Genomic DNA, 13,904 nt, shown 5'->3' with positions numbered 1-13,904 from the left:
GTTTCCACACTAAAATGTGTTGAATGAGATTTGTTGAATGAGAAAACGTGAATGAGATTTTTCCAAATTACTGAACTGTATGAAAATAAACAAACCTTAAATTAATTTTTAAGGCTCACTACTAGGATATTCCATTGATTAAAGAAAATACCACCTCAGCTACAACATCTAGCAGTTTTTCAGTAGCAGTTATTTCTCACATGTCACAGGAGAAGTATTTCATTTTAAGAATTTATTTTTTCCATAAAATTATCTATTTACACTGATGCCAGCCTTAATAAAGCCAGCAGATATTAAAGTGTAAAACTGTATTGCTATTACAGTGGTCTACAAGATTTATTTGGAAGCAATTTAACATAGCAAATAGAGCTTACTTCACTCAGTGGAATATTGAATTGTTAGTCTTGAACAGAACTACTCCCAAAAGAACCTTTCACTCAATTCTCAATAACAAGAATCTAATAAGCTACTGTCCTGTTTTTGCAATCCACAAGAGAATACTGCCGTATTCATATCCCAATCAGGATTTTTATCAGAAAATTGTTTATTATTAACCCACAGACACAAAATTCCTATAGAAAACTCATTTTTGTCAAACACAAGTTTCTGTGTTTTCTCTTAGAAATTTGCCCCATTTTCTAGGTTGTGCCAGAAAATTTCAATTGCTTTCCTTAACTCCTCACCTCATCTAAGACACTTACAGTCTTCAGTGACCAAGCGGACAGCCTCAGCCAGGAGTTAGCTAGTTTGTCCCATGTGAAAGAGACCCATCTTTCAGGACTGTTGAGCATAAACACTAACTGCACAACTAAAACTCAGAGGTATTAAATCTGCTGCCTAAATCCTTAACCCATCCTTATTGGTGTGCTCTCCTTTAGCACAAGATATCTTCATACTATTTCCCCCGCCTCCTTCTCACTTGAAATTTGATGCCACAATTTCTTTATAGGTACATCTCCCACCTTGCTAAGGCCATTCATTTATATGCATCAGCTCTTCAGTGTATGCATGAGGTCTGCCTAAGCTTTCCTACCTAATAAATCATATACCAAAAGTGTCAAACGGTGAAGATCGGAGGAAAAGGGAAGGTATGGGGAATACTAGCTAGCAGCCAAGACGGGAAGATAGCTCACCAGCTCACTCCGCCATTGATGTAGGGAGAAGGAGGCTGAGGCTGGACCTTCTGCTGGTGGCTAGGGCAGGACCCAGACCTAATGGCCTCGGAAGCTCTGCTGACTTGATTCCTCTGACACCTGGGGATTTGGATTACCTACATCTGATTACTTTAGTCTTATGCTGTACAGCTCTGCTGTAAAAGTTACACCTGAGCCACCTGTAAGCTGCACATAGCTCAAGAGCCCTAGATTGGTCACCCCTACTCAGGGCAGACATGCTGAGCTGTGCTGTAGTGCTTCGTTCATACAAACAACACTCAACATTTTAGTGTTTTGGTCAATCCACACTATTACTATACAGCATATTCTTACACAGCCCAGTCTCTGAGACTTTGTCAGGATTCAGCAACAACAAAAGACAGCTTGAGTGCCGAGTTTTCCCCTTGTTCTGCTACAATGAAAAGACTCAACTTCACATGTGCGCTCAGGAAAACAGAAATATGGACAAATTGCCTGGTTCCCATTAGAACCGCTCATCTACTTCAAACAATTAAAAATGACTGACTCTCATATTTACATGAATATAAACAGAGAAGTGGGGCAAAGGAAGAGAGAGGAAGCAATAATCATCCTCCTTGCTTCCCTAACACCAGTCAAGTTTTCCTGACCTGTACCAAAAACATTTAAGAGGATCATGAGAAAGGGAGAAGAACAAGACACAGACTTATTTAACATGATATACTAGTGAAAAATAAAGTGAAAAGCTTCTTACCGGCATACTGTTTTTGCTATCAGGACAATTTTCATCCTTTTCTGCTTGAATCTGCTCCTGACTTCCTGATTTTATAAGGTTTTCAACTGGGTCTGTATCTTTAAATTCACCTTCTGAACCCTTCATTGCATCAGTTTCATCTTTTACAGTAAGAATATCAGACATCCTCATTAGAAAAGGTTATTTTAAAATTCTACAAGAAATATGGAACCTTTAGGACAAAGAAAAAGCAGATCACTGAGTAATTTTAACTTAATTTTAAGAAATTACATACCGAAATAGCTACCGAAAATAAACATGATTTTGCTGCAAAAAGGATTCCCCCTTCTGTTATGACATTTTTTCCTGTCTTGTATCAGAGGGAGAGAGTGATAATTTTCTTTTTAACCACTTTTACCAAGAGGCTTATAATAATAGACATCTATACAAACAAGAACTAAGAGCTACACTATAGGATAGCTCTTGGAGATTTTCTGTTCTGTATTTTGAAATAAACACCTGAGCATTCAGATACTCCAAATCAAACTAGCTTCCAACAGAAACAAAGGAAGCTTTTCTCATTTGAAGGGAAAAGAGAACTGCATATAGATTTCTTTAAAAGGGTTGAAAGTAAATAGATTAATCATAATGCACCAAGTGTGCAAACGTTCATTAATTTCATTAAAACTTTGAAGTTTCCTAGTTGCCAGGTAACAACTGGAAAAGTTCTGAATGCAGGAACTGCCTTACCTACTAAATGTCGTGGGAGAAAGGGAGAAAGGGAGAAAGGGAGAAAGGGAGAAAGGGAGAAAGGGAGAAAGGGAGAAAGGGAGAAAGGGAGAAAGGGAGAAAGGGAGAAAGGGAGAAAGGGAGAAAGGGAGAAAGGGAGAAAGGGAGAAAGGGAGAAAGGGAGAAAGGGAGAAAGGGAGAAAGGGAGAAAGGGAGAAAGGGAGAAAGGGAGAAAGGGAGAAAGGGAGAAAGGGAGAAAGGGAGAAAGGGAGAAAGGGAGAAAGGGAGAAAGGGAGAAAGGGAGAAAGGGAGAAAGGGAGAAAGGGAGAAAGGGAGAAAGGGAGAAAGGGAGAAAGGGAGAAAGGGAGAAAGGGAGAAAGGGAGAAAGGGAGAAAGGGAGAAAGGGAGAAAGGGAGAAAGGGAGAAAGGGAGAAAGGGAGAAAGGGAGAAAGGGAGAAAGGGAGAAAGGGAGAAAGGGAGAAAGGGAGAAAGGGAGAAAGGGAGAAAGGGAGAAAGGGAGAAAGGGAGAAAGGGAGAAAGGGAGAAAGGGAGAAAGGGAGAAAGGGAGAAAGGGAGAAAGGGAGAAAGGGAGAAAGGGAGAAAGGGAGAAAGGGAGAAAGGGAGAGAGACAGAGCTTTCATAATTAGGATAATAACAACCATTATCAGTAATTATAACTTATAAATATAGTTTTAAATACTATATAGACAACTCTAAAAAAATTAAAGCTATAATAGAACCACCACAGTTTTCCCTAAGAAAGACTTCTTGTCATTACTCAGCTACAGTGCAAGATGTAAACCTAAAAATTTTCCATTTCTTAAAAGAAACAAAGAATGACATCTGAATGCTTAAAGTCCTGCATAGAAAACAAGTAACAATCAACTAACATTATGGAGAAGTCTAATTATCTGATTTAGTACCTGATATGTCCTACAGTTTGGGGATTGTGGTCTCCCACAAAAATAAAATAAAATAATCCAAAGTTCCTTTTCACAGTTGTCAACCAAGATGTCAGTTGTAATGAACCATCTGGAATCTGGCAGGAGGAGTCCCATGTCCTTATCCCCAGTGTAGAGTCCTGGACAGAACTATGTTGTCTTGAATCAGCAAGAACATCCCTTTCGAATGCCTAAAAATCAACAAAGGAAAGACATGACACTTTTATATTTGGGGCAGGATGGGAGAGGGAACATGATTACTTAAGTTTTTTGGTGTCATCATTTCAAGAAAAAAACCACAGAAGAAATCAGCTTTTGTCATATCTGTTCATTGTACTCTCTTTATATAGCAGCAATAATATTTTTCATTAAACTTCCAAGATATTTCTGTATTAGAGAGTCAACAAGTAGTCATAATAAACATTTTGTTGGCATTCCTAGTGAAACCGTTTCTATAAACAAGCAGGTATCTTCCAGAAGAGTCTGAAAACACAGTTTGAAATACGCAGCCCAGCAGGTATGGAGAGTAATAGGCCATGAAAGCTCACAAATGCATAGCAGCATTTTTCTCTTTGTCATCGTTAATAATCTACAAGCACAATACATAACCAATAATTCAGACAACTTGAATTACAGAAGACAATTTTATTTTATTCAACAAAGTAATTGCCCTTGAATGAGGTTTTACAAATTTCTACAAACCTGACAATGTTCCATCTTCCCTCTTTCTCAAATTTGCTTTTCTGAGAAATAAGTAGTATCACCACTCACAAAGAAGCATGCATTTGAAGTGGTAGACAACAGACATCTAATAGCAAACAAAATGTAACCTATGAACATAGCAAAAATATCCTAAAGCAAAGAACACAAATAACTATCTTTCAAACCTGTGAAAGATACACTGAAATAAAATAGCTGAAAAGGATCTCTGTATTGCATTCCCCAAACACTTTTCTCATGACTAGTCAGGGGCTTATAAAACCAGTACAAATGATAATAAACATCAAGAATACCTTCTTGATACCTTCACCTCAGTTGAGCTACTTAATTTCCATGTAACATGATAGAATTGTTTCAGGAAAACAAAGACGTGAGAAAAAGAATTGTTTGAAGTGAAATGAAGGAACAAATGAGACATTTACACCATGTTTATAACCACAATAATGTGGTTTAATTGATGTAGGTGAAGAATCTGAACTAAACTGTTCTCCTTCAAAGTAAAGAGTTGCACTACATGCAGGAAGAAAGGATGGAAAGACAAGTCGTGCAAGATCTTAATGTCTCCAACAAGTTGCTTCTTAGCTGAAAGAATACGAAAGCATTTAAGCATTCTGAAGTATGAGGTCACTAGAAAGCAATTAATATCAAAATTACAAGGTCAGGCTATGACAGTGCCCAGCCTTCTATCAGTTTTAATGTTTTGTCAAAACAGGAGAGTTTAATATAAAATAACATAATATAAAATAACGTAAGAGAAAACAAGCTAAATATAATACTGACTTTAAATGAGAGAAAAGCCATATCCTGTTTGAAGAAAAACCTGCAGAACTGAAGATGGGAAGTAGGATTTACAATGAAACAAAAGAAAGCAAGTGCTTTGTATTCTCTATATTCCACAACAGTATCACCAGCTTGTATTCAAATTGTTTTGTATACACATCAGGATACTGCAGTCTCTTGATCCCTTCCTGGAAAAGAACAACTATAAAAACAGCAAAAAGCAACACTTCACAAGATACGTGCACATGAGGAATGAATAATAATGAACTCCCCCCTCTTCCCCAATAAACCCTGCAAAAGAGATCTGGGTAAGAAGAATTTTAAATTATTGTTTAAACAGTGTATAGCATTTAACACATCTTCCTTTAGTGCTACACTATTTTAATACATCGTAAATAGTTACAACTCTGAGGAGAACACCTCATCATCCTGCACTACTCCCTCAATGTGACTGAGAAGACTGCGATGGCATGGAGCAGCAGCACAATGGCCCACAGACTTCCAGGTTTCCTTGCAGCTGAGATTAACGCCCGACTACAATTACTTTTCTAGATCTGAAGAAACATACAGTTTGATAAGAGATATGAGATACTATGGACATTTTGACTTAAATCTTGCTGCAAAGAAGTACGGAACAGAAAGATAAAAGACGGGCTGTGATTCAGGTCTGTATAAGACCCTATTCACTGAATCTAATGGAGGGGAAAGGATTATAGGTGAAAGAACAAATTGGAAATAAAAATGTGCAGAAATGCAACAAAGGATATGCAGTACTGTTTGGTTGTTGAGTTAGTTTTTCCAGACAATCCAGATGGTGATTTAAGACTTATGAAGAAGGTCAGATTAACAACCTTTACTGTAAACAAGACTTGAATAGAGATGCTGTTTGTTTTTTGTTGACTGACATATGATTTGTATTGTATTTAGAGAAATGTTACAAAAGATTAGCCTGAAGACAGGAAAAAACCCCATTTCTGTCCAGTTGCAAACATAATCTCAAAAATTAAGTGTAATTTAATTCCTACTCCCTAGACAAGTTGCAATGTAGTAACTATAACCAACGTATTTAAGTTTTTTCTTTAATTTGATCAAACTCACTAAGGGCTCCTGTCCCTTTGCAACACATTTAAAAGAAAAAAAAAAAAAGCTATCTGCATACTCAGTTAGCTAAACTCATGCTGCAAACATATTTTCTTGCCTATGCCAATCCAGAAAATAGATGCACAAGAAAAAAGTCCTTGTATTTTCTACAACTTAACTGTAAAACCACTTATAACTTGTTATGAACAGATTTTTCACCTGCAGATAGATTTAAAGCCTGCAGATTTTGTGCTACATAACCTACAGTAAAAGGGACAGAATCGAGGAAAAGCTGTGTAGTTTCAATTCACATGAAATAATACATACTTTTAGGTTTTACAGAATGTAGCTATTTTGAGTCAACTGGAATGACTGTATGCACACCCACAAGTAAATGACAAACCCTGTGCTTCAGATTAACAGCAAGACACACAAAATAGAAAGACGAATCTTTGGTTACCTGAAAAAAAATAAATTCTTTTTTTTTTTAGTAATAAATAACAGCCATAGATTCATTGAAATCGTAATGCAACCTTGTGTTTGTGACCCACCATAGTGAGTTTCTAGTACTTGGATAACATTCCATCCCCAAAGTTTCCTCTAATTCAGACAATTTTCATAGCTGAGATATTTTGGTTCTAGTTTCTAAACTTGCACGGATTGGATTAAAAAAGACTTGAGGAATTTTATGTGCTGCATACAGCCCATCCTTATGCATCCCACCTCCCCATATATTTGATTATTAATTTCTTGTGTCCCATGCAGGACAGGAAAAAGAAGAAAGCAAGAAGGTAAACCTTAGGACTTGCTCTACTGTTTGGAGAGAAAATAGCTTTTAGTAAGCAAATTGATTAAGTTGATTTACACCAAATCCCAACATTGGCCATAGATTGGATGGCAATATAGACCAATATAGGTTAGCAGATTTTAATAAGAGGGACACGATACCTCTGCCCTAAAATTATCCAAACAGTTGAAAGGACTGAATATTAGGGGTAGAAGAACATAACCTGGTTTTGCACTTAAAAATTCAAGTAGCTAGCAACAGGTCTCATGAAAAAAGCCTTCCAATTTTACTATCTTTCATAAGTGACAACAACAGGCACCTACTTTAACAGGCAGGAAGTACAAGGACTTGGATGTAAGAATGGAGGATAACATGTCATTTATCTTCTTTAACCCTCAGGATTGCTGTCCCCATCTGAACACTTATTGTTGAAGTGTATGCTCTTCCCCTTCTTCATTATATTGGTTACACTATACCACCACCATTCATCCTAAATTCTATTAATTCTCTTTCTGAGAAGTGGTAACCACTTTGTCTAGGCGACTATTCTGAATGTGCCCCTTTTCAGAGGGAAACCTGTTATTATCAGCTGTGAGGTGGAAGCCTAGTACTATGTAGGCATGTGCTTTTCAGTCAGAAGATCATAAAAACTGTCAATACGGTGTTCTCATTGCTTTCTTTTGCACAACTTGGAGAAGCTATAAAAAAGAAGACATCAAGCAAAGCCATTGCTGAGTTTTATGATGGAAGCCTCCTGAATCATGATACATGGAAAACCACTGGGTCCTTTGTTTCAGGTTCAGACTTGAAAAATCATCATATGCAAACCTACTAAATTGACTTGTAATGAGTGAGGATATTTCTGGGAACAGGATCTACTCAGCTTAATCCAATTTCCCTAATAGGCATCAAGACTTCCATCTCCTTGTTGGCAATGCAGATAGGAAGTTTTGTTCTGCCCATGACAGAAGAAATTGATTCTTTTTAATTTAAAAAGGAGGTAAAAGGCAGAAGGTGATTTTTTGTTGTTGTTTTGTTCTTTGTTAAAGCTATTATTGATATCATTGCTGTCAAAAAGACCCCAGGAACAGCTGTCAAAATACCTGTTGTCAATCAAATTCAGGGCAGGAAATTGGATTAGAAGGGTGTGGGTGAAAAATCTATACTCAACATGCAAAGTGGACAGACACATTGTCAGTGGAAAAGTAAAATGAAAATTATTTCTTAAACAGGCTTCTGTTCACCAGACTTTTCAACAGAATTCTTGCACAAGTCTAAAAAGTATTCCTTGTTGTGGACAATATCCACCTACTTAATTTTTACTACGATCATAAGTAGTTTACCCCCTGACAGTCAAAATCAGTCAGTGCTAAATTCCCAGTGAGGCTTGTTCCGAGTCATTCAGAAATCTCCAGACTGTATGCAGTGCCTTGTCTCAGCTCAGCATTTGTTCTAGTTACATGTAAAGCTGTACATCTCTTCAGAAGTTGCTTTAACTTTATTAGCCCAGCACTAAAGGCTGGAACTTAATTATCTGTCTGTATTCTCCCTGAAACCAGACCAAGTTTATGTGAAACAGTACAGAGAAAGCCATACTTGCTGTACTGTTACAGTTTAAACAAGAGAAAGCAAAAACAATCAACGTATTAAAATTTGAAGCAGGAAGCAGCACTAGTTGTTTGTCTATCCCAGCACCAGAAGGCTAGCAGCCACAGGAAAGATGAGATACAGGACCAAGAAGCAGCTGGGGGTGGGGGGGAAGTAAACATTAAAGCACAGAGACAGGCAGTAAGAAAGTCTGGTATTTGCCCCAGCTTTTTACATACGCCTGAAAAATTTGTATAGTTTTGTTAAACTTGTTATGTAGTTTCCATATGCTAAAGTGAGAAGAGATACAGACAGAAACTTGATTGTCCGATACCTCTAGATTTCCTGTAAGCATTCCTACAACACTTCATACTTCCAAAGTCTTTCATGTCCTTCAGAAAAGCAGTCCTAGGGAAGATGAACACAGGATGTAATAGAGAAGACTTCTGACCAGCAATCAGGAATCCTCCATTCACAACTACAAGAACCAACTTCATAATCAGACTAAGTGAAGAGGCTGGGAACATGCTCAAAACAGTGCGGATAGAGTTAAGAACTATATTAATCTAACAAAAAGATATCTACAATTAGACATTTTTGCTGTTGGTTTGCTTTCGTTACATTGTATTGCTTAATTCTCCTAGCTTGGAGTCACAGAGCTGACATTCCTCTACTTAGAAGAAAGACTCCTTTATGCATGCACACATGCCCACAGGAATCACAGCAGTACATTATTTTCTGTACTACTTATGCTGTATTCCATTAAACTGAGAAGAATCAATGTTGGGTTTACTTACTTCTATTCTGTCTGAGGCAGGATTATAAGGATAATCTTCCCTAGAGAGGAAGTATCAGAAAGAGGAAAAATGCATAAAAGATGCTCTGCGCTAAACAACAATCACCTTTACTACAGAAATACTAGACCACTATTACCCTCATCAGAAGCTGTACTGTCTACTTAAGGGGAATCTACAAATTCACCTGGTTTTCCTCTGGGAGACCTGAGCTTTGTATAGGATCCATGTTATTTCAAAAGCACTGTTACCGAAGTAGCTGCATGAGGAAAACAAAACCCCAACAAACACTGGCCTCTTGGCATAACTTACATAGCAGCTTTGTGCAGCAACTCCCTCCACAGCTTAAGAACTGATTGATGAGTATAGCAAACTCTCTGGGAACAGTCTCGCCTTACCTCTAGCATATTGGTGATACAAGCCTTGCTTGGATGTGGAAGCACTAAATTTTTTGTTTGGCTGTTTTTTTGTTGAGAAAGGTCAGGACCTTCCCTAGAAAAAGAGATCTTTGAAGACTCTTATATAAAAGACTGGCCACAACAAGAGCTTTTCCAGCTATTTTTCACCTAAATTATTTTAGGAAATGTTTAAACACAATATAAACATATTTATATTAGCATCATAACCTCAGGGTTCCTGTGATTACAACAAACACCAACCCTCCCAACCAACCAAAAACACTCAAAAAGTTATATATGTTTCTTTGTTAGGATTAAAGGGGAAAATGTTTATGCCTTAAGCAGAAAGATACTGATCAAAATTATCTCATTCTTACATTAACAACAAAAACTATGGGTATAACTAAAAGAGAATTACTGCCTCCAGCTACCGCTTAGTTCTTGAGGACCACTATCTATCAGTTCTCAAAAACAATTAATTTTAGCAAGTTAGACCGATGCCTCAGCTAAATCAACAGAGAACTCACTGCTGTCAAAAAAGGGAGGTCCTGCTTCTTCCTTGTTCTCCCTGTAGCCTCTGCCCCACACTCCTGAAGCGTGGTCCCACCCTTGCATCAGCTCTGGTGCTTGCTGAGCTTTTCCATGGTGTGATTCCACAAGAAGTGACCAAGAACCATTAAAGCTCCTTTGCTAGGGTAGTTTTTGTTGGGATACTGAGCTATGGTGGTGCACAGGAAGTTTATATGAGCACTAGCCAGCATGAAGAAAGCAACAAGAGGAACAGAGGAACAGCTGTACCTCATTCTTTTTGCAGTGGTGACTTTTCGATCACCTCTGCCCCTGTTGTCAGTTAAGGATACTTTTCAACATCACCAGACTAACCAAAACAAAGCTATGTGAAGGTGCAGATTAATACTTCTTTTTTTTTTTGAGGTGTGGGGGTGATGGGATAAAATTATCTATTAACCGAGAGCCTACAGGTGAATGCTGTGACAAAAGATGGACAAGCTGATAGGTACCTATATTTGGAACAGATTAGTCCCTTCTGGGAAATTTTATTTAGGGGAAGGGCAGGAAAAGGACTGGAAGAAACTGCCTCAGGTGATAAAGGAGAGGAAAGGAGAAGGAAAATTAAAAACCCCACACAACCTTAAAAATCCTGACTTGGAGAGCAAGGGAGGATTCCAGAGGGAGCAACAATTCTCCTGCCCACAAATGGACCAAGCTATGCTCACAGATGCTCTGAGAGCCATAAGCCAGAGTCTGCAACCAAAGTTTCCCTCTCTCAATTAGTGCTTTACTTTCCTCTGTGGCCCTAGGATCCAAAGACTTTTAAGATTCACCAGGCAGCTTTTATAAAAATGTAGCAGCTGATCTTAAGATTACCATTCATTTAACAGAAAATTCAAAGCAGCTCTGTACAATTATGAGAGAGAAAAATGGAATTATGAAGAGGCAGCTGTTCCCCTTTTCAAAAAAAAAATAAAAAGCCAATACACACATAACTCTATGCACACATTTTCTGCATGTTATCTTAGGTCTGAAGTTTGAGACCCATTAAACAACTAACTAGGGAGCAAAGAATCCTCCTGACCAAACTAGGATATTGTGCAGGTCTAATCTTAACAACAACATAGCATTTAAATGAGAAATTTGTCCATTTTTGAAGCATGAATCAAAAAAATTCCTTAGTCTTGTTTACATTTATATATCGGAAAATGCTGCACAAATGAATCCATGCTGCACTGACTTAAATACATGTAAATCAAAGATTTATGCTCTTCCCAATGATACTATCTATACAGGTTTTAAAGTTATACATTAATCAGTTAACAACTGAATGCTATTTTACTGCATTAGCATTAGAAGATACTTTTTATTTGATTCAATTTACCAAGCTATTTAGTAATCAGATTTTCAAAGAAACAGCCTAGAGAGAGGAAGCAAAGACAGAAAAACATTGTCTTAAAACATGGCAGCAAGATTCACCAGAACCTATCTGCCAAACACCTACTTCAAATCTATATGCCCTTCAGATAGGTACATGTTACCAGCACTATACTACCTGCACAACAATAAAGCTGCATATCAGAAACAAAAACTGAAACTTGCCCTCAGTCTTGTAGTTCATTATACTTAAAGACCTCCTTTTCTTTACTGAGAATTTCTGCATACTACAATCTCTCAAACAATTTAAAAAAAACAACATAGTGCCCCTCTTTGTCACACTCAGGCTATAAGATAGGACACTACCATTGTTCATAAGATAGTTGACAGGCTTTAAAAGAGGACACCTATCACACTAATAGGCATATGAGAAACCAAGACACGTTATTAGTAACTATCCCTCCCCCTGTTTTAATATTTTAAATTCTGACTAATAATCTAAGGCTCTCTAACCCTGCCTTACCTTCTCCTGCGAGTCCACTACTGAATGCAATAGAAATGCTTAGCTGACAGTGACAAAGAAGAACGAGATACCTCCTTCAGCAATACAGTTGCATACATGAGAATAAGAAATTTAACTACCAGCAAGACTAAAGTGATCTTTATTCTACATACTGATAGAAAACTACAGTATTGAGGTACTTATGGAGATCAGCAGGAGTTTTCTGTTGGCATTTGTTATCCATAAACTCAAAAATTCTGTCCTAGAAAACTTTAAATGTACACTGGTAGTCTGAAAAAACACTGGCACTATACAGTGCTTCTTCACAGTACTTTGGAGCACTGGCTCCTTCGGAGGAGCAGCCGTTCCATTCTGCATAAAGCACTGTCATTCTTATATTAGTTCTCTTCTTGGAGTTTGCTTTGGACTTTTAGGATGCAAACAACCGGAGCAAAGTACATCAGAGGAAGTAAACAACTTCGTCTGGTTTCCTCATAGCATATGAAACAGCCCTCAGGATGTAGCCCCTGCTACAATGTATTGTATTCTTTCTATTCAGGTATTCTTTTTGTATGGTGCCAAAATATGCACTTTTAATTAAAAAAAAAAAATAATCAGGCAATTTAACCATTTTAGGAAAAGGAAAGGGTTGGCATACTAGGATACCACCTAAGGAAAAAAAAAACCACCACACAACCCCCCCCCAAAACACACTACAATCCTTGTTTTGACTAGGGGAGCTACACAACATGAAGAACAATTGGAAGTCCTCCTGACAGATCAGGAAAGTTCAATCCACATTTCAACAGATGCAGGGTTTCCAATGAAATTACAGTTCTAGCATTGAACAATCCCTGTTTGATGAAAACTGACTTGGCTAGCATATGCATATTGTTATAAAACACAACTCTGTGGCTAGTCCACTCTCATTAGGGTAACTAAAATAATCTTAAATGGTTTATACACTATTTAAAGTTGTTGCTCCATTAGGATCTGTTCTCGCTTTTTTTTTAATAGCTGAAGAGGGAGAGAGAGGGAAAGAAAGTAATTTCTGAAACAGACTTCAAGACAGTTAACTAAAACCTATTTTTTATATTACTGTCTCACTGGCAAGCATCTGCACCCGCTTATGTATGTTGGCAGACAAAAGCCATTTTAGCCTGAAAACTATTATAGCATTAACCTTTCAAGAATGACATACCTCAGAAATAGCAAACCATTAGGTTAGTGAAAAATACATATGTTGAATGGTGAAGCCCCTCCTCCCCCAAAGAACATCCTGTCTAAAGGCATGCGGAAAGAACTATTTAGAAATGCTTATCAAATACAACATGACATATCTTAGTTTTTGCTAGCATAGTTCTATTGGCTTGGGGAGTGAAAAATGAATGCCCTTCTCACATGACATTGCTGTACCAGCAAAAGCTCTGTAGAAACAACTATGCTGACAGAAGATTTTGTTGGCTTAGCTACTAACATCATTCAGAGAAACATAACTGACAGCAGAAAAACTCCTCCTGGTTCTTAAGCCATTTCTACTCTGGGAGCTCTAAGGCACATATAAATGCAGTTCTATATCCACGTCCCCACATCAGCACCCTCCGCCAGCTTCAAGCCATTTCATCTTTCAAGCAATCCCCAACTCTTCCCTTTTGATCCTTATTTTGTTTATATTGCATGCTCATCCATCATCCTTTATCAGCTCCTTTTGCCATCTTGCATAATTTTTTTCCATAAAATTTTCACTCGTTTTCAAATATATATTTGGAAAGCCTCCAACAATTCCATGAAACACAGTCTATAATACTACACAGCACAAAACTCTGCATCACG

At 37.6% G+C, this 13,904-nt stretch overlaps 1 protein-coding gene across 3 annotated transcripts in view; it reads right to left on the bottom strand.

Annotated features, from left to right (window-relative positions):
- The window catches only part of R3HDM1 (R3H domain containing 1), a 90,916-nt gene that overhangs the window by 52,217 nt on the left and 24,795 nt on the right, over positions 1 to 13,904 (bottom strand). For all 3 annotated transcript variants that reach the window (XM_049809738.1, XM_049809760.1, XM_049809749.1), the window contains 2 exons: positions 3,519 to 3,727; positions 1,888 to 2,098 (listed from right to left, as the gene is read on the bottom strand). In XM_049809738.1, coding sequence (XP_049665695.1) covers positions 1,888 to 2,058 — 171 coding nt within the window. In that variant the 5' untranslated portion in view covers positions 2,059 to 2,098; positions 3,519 to 3,727. The remainder of the gene's footprint in view (positions 1 to 1,887; positions 2,099 to 3,518; positions 3,728 to 13,904) is intronic.

The sequence above is a fragment of the Accipiter gentilis genome, chromosome 1 (assembly GCF_929443795.1).
Source record: "Accipiter gentilis chromosome 1, bAccGen1.1, whole genome shotgun sequence".
NCBI lineage: Eukaryota > Metazoa > Chordata > Aves > Accipitriformes > Accipitridae > Astur > Astur gentilis.
The sequence above is the reverse complement of the archived record's forward strand: the minus strand, read 5'-3'. Positions and strand labels throughout refer to the sequence as shown.